The 6,149-nt window shown below is 37.0% G+C and overlaps 1 protein-coding gene across 2 annotated transcripts in view; it reads right to left on the minus strand.

Moving 5' to 3' along the window:
• The window catches only part of LOC106869626 (structural maintenance of chromosomes flexible hinge domain-containing protein 1), a 76,582-nt gene that overhangs the window by 56,572 nt on the left and 13,861 nt on the right, over window positions 1-6,149 (minus strand). For both annotated transcript variants that reach the window (XM_014915437.2, XM_014915436.2), the window contains exons 4-5: window positions 3,503-3,585; window positions 3,275-3,405 (exon numbers count right to left, since the gene is read on the minus strand). In XM_014915437.2, coding sequence (XP_014770923.1) covers window positions 3,275-3,405; window positions 3,503-3,585 — 214 coding nt within the window. The remainder of the gene's footprint in view (window positions 1-3,274; window positions 3,406-3,502; window positions 3,586-6,149) is intronic.

Below are 6,149 nucleotides of genomic sequence, written 5' to 3' on the forward strand. Positions count from 1 at the left end.
AAATTCAAGTTAATAAATCCTTTGTTTTCCAGATTTAAGAATTCTGTTTAAAATAAAGTAATCTCAAATAACAGTGATGAGTTTGCTGTATACAGTACACAGATGCATGGCAATTTGAAAAAGGAGAAGAGGGGACTGAAGCAACAATAAGTAAAGAAAGAGAGTAATGAGAACCAAAAGTACATGCATAGTAAAGAGCAGATAAAGACAAAGAAGTGACCAGTAAAAGGGCCACAAGGGGGGGGGGTGCAGAGGCACAAGAGTTGGTGAAGTTTGGGAAGCTTGAAATTTAGGAAGGATGCAGTGTCCTGGCATCTGACAACCGATGAGAGTAGTTTATTGCATGCTGTGGCAATTCTAAATATGAAAAAAAAAAAATGTTACTGAATGTCTTGGGTGCAGCAGTTTTTCTTGATTTCCTAAGCATGTTTACAGGGGTTGAGATACTGAATTCAAAAGGCTGGCCAAAGTGGTTGTTGCAAAGATGGCAGATAATCCTGTGTAGTTCTACCAAATCGGCTGCCAGATGTGAAAACTTTAGAGTATTGAAACCCAGAGAAGCGATATATCCAAGGCATGGTTAGTGATTGACAAAGAGTATGTGTCTGGTTGCACGTCTCTGGACAGCTTCCAGTAGTCAATATTCTGCACAAAACAGGTTCCCAGACTGGAGATGCAAAATGCTATATGTGGACATACCATAACCACATATCAGTTTAAATAGATAGCTGGTTAGCAGCTGACAAAGGGCTTAATAAAGAGATGCTGCCTGACGATTTTAGTAATATAGTTTGTCCATCATGGATCATTGCTGACAATAATGCCTAGGTCATGTTCACCAGCAGGCTTCATACAGTTGGCATTATCGAGAGAGTAGGTAAATTCCAAGCTTTCCATCCTAAAATGTCGAGTGGAGCACTTGTCTAAAGCCATCTTGATTTACCGGTCAGCAATCCATTGCTGCACTTCGTCCAGATCAGATTGCAGGAAGATGTCTAGAGTATAGGATCTGTTCTTTTTATCTCAAGGTACAGCTCAATGCCATCTGCATGTTTTAATAGAGTAACATACTTCATGCTGTCATTCTCCAAATACAACCAATGAAAGAAACAGTGTAAAGTTACGAAACATTCCAGAGCTTCTGCATCTGAGGTGCCTGAGTTGAATACATTCAATCACATGGATATATGGAATATACACAAACAGTAAGAATCACACTCACTAAAATGATATGCATACAGAAACACACTAACCTACCTACATAGCCACAAAGCAAAGGCCAAGAGCTGCTTTGATTTGAAAGGAAGAACCTTGCAGCTTTGTTAGTGATGGCTTTAATTCCACAAAGGAAAGGAAACTTAAATTCTCAAATCATACACATCTTTTATCCTTTACATGTTTCCATCATTAGACTACCACCATGCTGGGGCACTGCCTTGAGGAACTTTTTAGTCAAATCTATCAACCTCCAGCATCCATTATTTTTTTTTGTAAGACTGGTACTTATTCACTGGACTCCCCTGTCAAACTGCAAATTTATGGGGACATAAACAAAGCAACACTGACTGCCATTGTTTATCCCCAATGGGGGATACACACAGACACAGAGGGACACACATACATGATGGGATTCTTACAACTGTAAGAAGCCCATTGTGTGTGTGTGTGTGTGTGTGTGTGTGTGTTTGTCTACCAAATCCACATACAAGGCTTTGGTTGGCCTGAGGCTATAGCAGAAGACACTTGTCCAAGGTGCCATACAGTAATACTAAACCCAGAACCATGTGTTTGGGAAGCAAGCTTCTTACCACGCAGTTATGCCTGCACCTAATGCAGAAATTAGTTTTAACAATTTCCTATTTAATACTGGTGTGTGCAGAAAACCAGAAATGCATGGAGGCTTGTTTTTTTTATATAAACGTTTCCAAGGAAACTGTATTAATATTAGTCATAGTGGAATAATAAATTTAAATTTAGATTCTGTTTCACAGCCCTTCACATTCTGCTTTTTACTTTCTTTAGCATTTTTAAAAAAAAATTATAAAACTGAGGTGTTGATCATAAACTAAAATTGTTGGAAAGAAAATGAAATCTTCAACATAACCCAATAAAAACAACTTAATTATTATGTATTAGTCAGAGTGGTGTCCTCATCTTGGTCGTTGCTTTTCACTGCATTTCAGTTGTTGTGTGCTCCAGCCTTCTTCAGGTATCTTATGATTCACCTTAGTACCTTGCCTAGGACTGAACCCAGAATCTCTATGTGACACCGTCTATGGGCATAAATTACAAAGTTACAAGTTCAACTCACACCCACAGCTACGGTCAACTCATACAACCAAGCTTACTCCTGAACAACACATAATCGGAAGTCCCCTATTACACATAATGGAGTCTTTGCACCAGATGACTTGTTAGGAGAGGCTGACGGTTTTGTAATTATATTGCCTAAAAGGAAATGTACAAAGGGGTGCTGAAAAGTTCCTGGCTTTGGGTAAAAGAAAATACAGGAGGATCTGTTAATTATGGTTTTATTCAACATATTCCCCTCTCAGATAAACACACTTATTGCAGAGATCCTTCAGTTTTTCTAAGCCCTGTAAAAGAACTCAGAAGGTTGAGCCTTCAACTAGGCCTTTCAGGACACCCTTAAAGCTAGGAACTTTTCAGCACCCCTTCACAATGCAGGCATTTCAATTTGTAAATAGGGATGTTAAAACTGATGCCATTGTAAAAGTTTAGTTTTTCTCCTCCTAAATGAGAATAAGGTACTGTAGCCACCTGGGTCTTAAAGGGACCACTGCTCTTCAAAGCATTATATACATAGAGAGGATTTCAACATCCTGCAATGCCTAATCCCTGGCAAATCCACATTGCAGCAACTGACAAGGACCAGAGTAGCAGTGATGATCTCTCTCTATCATCAAAAGGATACCATGGCAGTGCCCCTGAATGGCCACAGTCACGTGTGTGTGTGCACACGTGCATCTGACATATATAAATTAACTGGAACACCAACACAGCTTCTATGAGATTAAAGCTGTAAAGAAAGTTACATAAATGATTGAAAATTTAATTTTAGTGAGATTAGAACTATATTTGGTACCATGGCAACTTTGATAATTTTTACATAAGGCACAAATAAATTTCATTTCTCGTTAAATAAACTGAAATCTGCTTGAATCAAATCCTAACAATCAAGAATAATGAATATTGAAGTTAAACACAGAGGTGATCTACAAGCGTCAGCTTGTGTATAAGTTACTCAACTCACCGCCGTTTATCCTTTCTTATAAACTTTGAAAGTCTGTAGATAGCCCAGTTGTTAAGTTGCCGAGGTGTCATACCTTTGCCATTATCAAGGACAAAGATACAGTTTCGATTTGGATTCCCTTCATCAAAATGCTGTTCAAAGACAAAAATAAAAAAACACATGAAACACATCCAATTTACGTAATGTTATATAAAATTTCACGGAAGCATCAAATGATTAATTACTCACCAATCTGATTTCGATGTTACGGTCAGCATTGTTATTTGCTGTTGCTGTTAAGGCATTGTCGATCAACTCAGCAAATGCATAAGCTTAATAAAGGAAGACAAAAAAGATTATGTTATCACATCTGTATATGAGGCAGCGAGCCGACAGAATCGTTAGCAGGCCGGGTAAAACGCTTAGCGGCAGTTCATCCGTCCTTGCATTCAGAATTCAAATTCAGCCGATGTTGACTTTGTCTTTCATCCTTTCAGGGTCGATAAATTAAGTACCGGTTGAGTACTGCGATCGATGTAATCGACTTAACCACTCCCTTAAAATTTCAGGCCTTGTGCCTCTATAGTAGAAAGGATTGTTACATCCGTATACAAAATGAAGAAACTCAGCTAATGAGTTATCATAAAAAATGAGTTGAAAGGGTCAGAAATTCTACAAAAAAACATTTTGCCAAAAACTGTACACTCAAAATTTAAAGAGGACTAAATTAAATACAAAACTTTTAAAAACAAACGAAACAAAAGTCTTTTCTATGTAACCCCACACCCTTTTTGTTTTTACTTTTGATTTATAATATCCTCTTAGGATTCCATTTCAAAACAATTATTATAGACTAGAAGTATCTGTCGAAATTCCAGTGACTTTGAAAACAATTGCTACAAGTTTTTAGAAAACCATGAAATCCATCATTTTTATGAAAATGTATTTTTACTGAAATAATCAATTCTTGAGATGGTGTAAAGTCCATCCAAATATCATTGGAAAGTAGAGTCTCAAGAGAGAACAACTTTGAAGATTATTTATTCTTACACATTTGTCAATTCTTTTACACTGAAAGTGTTATCTGTGAGCTTTATCTTTCATCATCATCATTGCTTAATGTCTGCTTTCCATGCTGGCATGGGTTGGATGGTTTGACTGAGGTCAATCTGATCTGATCTGGCAAGGTTTCTACAGCTGGATGCCCTTCCTAACACCAACCACTCTGAGAGTGTAGTGGATGCCTTTTATGTGCCACTGGCACGGGGTCCAGTCAGGCGGCACTAGCATCGACCATGCTTGAATGGTGTATTTTTATGTGCTACCAGCACGGGAGCCAGTCAGGTAGCACTGGCATCAACTACGTTTGAATGGTGCTTTTTATGTCCCACCAGCACTGGCATCGGCCACAGCAACGATTTCACTTGACTCTATAGATCTTCTCAAGCACAGCATATCTCCAAAGTTCTTGGTTGTTTGTTATTGCCTCTGTGAGGCCCAATGTTTAAAGGTTCACCACTTCATCCCAGGTCTACCTCTTCCATAAAGGTGATAAGCAAACAAATCCTAGAAAGAGCTACAGCCAGCTTCACTTTTCCATTGTCTCTATGTTATAAAATTTTTGGATGGAAATAATATATATTGGTTTCAATCTTGGGGAAGGGGCTAAGTTGATTACATTGACTCCAGTACTCAATTGGTACTTATTTTATTGACTCTGAAAAGATGAAAAGAGAAGTTGACCCTAGTGGAATTTGAACTCAGAACATAAAGATGGATGAAATGACACTTAGCATTTTACGTGGTGTGTTAAAAATTCTGCCAGCAAATGCAGTAAACAACTTTAGGTAAAAAGAAAAAATAAAAAAATAAAATTAAATATAATTTTCTTCTATGATAATGGTGGTGTTTAAATAATGTTTTAATAAATCTTAATATGTTGTACATGTTTATTTTTGTATCAGAAGAAAATGCATATAGTTAGACTATCACTGAATGAAGTAGGATAGCTGCTCTTATGAACTGTGAAGTCTATAAAAAGTTGATTTCATACACACATACAAATATGTATGTGCATCTATGTGTATATATATATATATATATATATATATATATATATATATATATATATATATACATATATACATACATACACACACACAAGTATTATAATTTATTTTCCAATAAATTGTTTCAAGAATTGTCATTAAAAGGGTTTCTTTTACTCAACAGTCAATTATCCTATGAAATAATATACAAGTGAACAATAGAGTAGGACTTTGACATTGTTCCATAGTTAAGTGTGACATAAGTCGACAACAGTTGATTAATATTATAATTGTTGTATCTATAAGAGATTGTATTTGATTTCCTTCCATAGTTTACCAATCAACTATTTTATAAACACCATAAATGCTGTGTGTTCAACAGACTATGTATGTTTTGTTCTGTGTGCAGTGAACCGAGAAGAATATTAAAAAGATCATCAAAAAAACTTTTGACAATTTAGGGATTTAAGTAAGCAGCCAAGCAGTTCTATCCACAAAGAATAAACAGTCCAGTATTTAATTTTTAATGTATTGTTTTTAATCAACCATCTTATCTTCACATTCACACTTGCATGTTAGTTTGCTTCATGCACTTGTTTGATGGGGCTGGGGTCACCCCAGTTTAATGGTCCCAGGGGCATCATCCTATGTAGAGCCAACTAGGTCCACCAGTGCTCCCCGTCATTGGCAGTCCTGTGCCAACACCTATACATCCTCCAAGATGACGCCGAGTCTCTGGAGATCTTCCTTAATCATTTCTAGCCATCTGGTGTGAGGTCTGCCATGGGGCCTCTTCCAACTTGCAGCTGCTTCGATGAATGAGAGTAAGACACTGATAGGATGATCTG

This window comes from Octopus bimaculoides, chromosome 3 (assembly GCF_001194135.2).
Source record: "Octopus bimaculoides isolate UCB-OBI-ISO-001 chromosome 3, ASM119413v2, whole genome shotgun sequence".
NCBI lineage: Eukaryota > Metazoa > Mollusca > Cephalopoda > Octopoda > Octopodidae > Octopus > Octopus bimaculoides.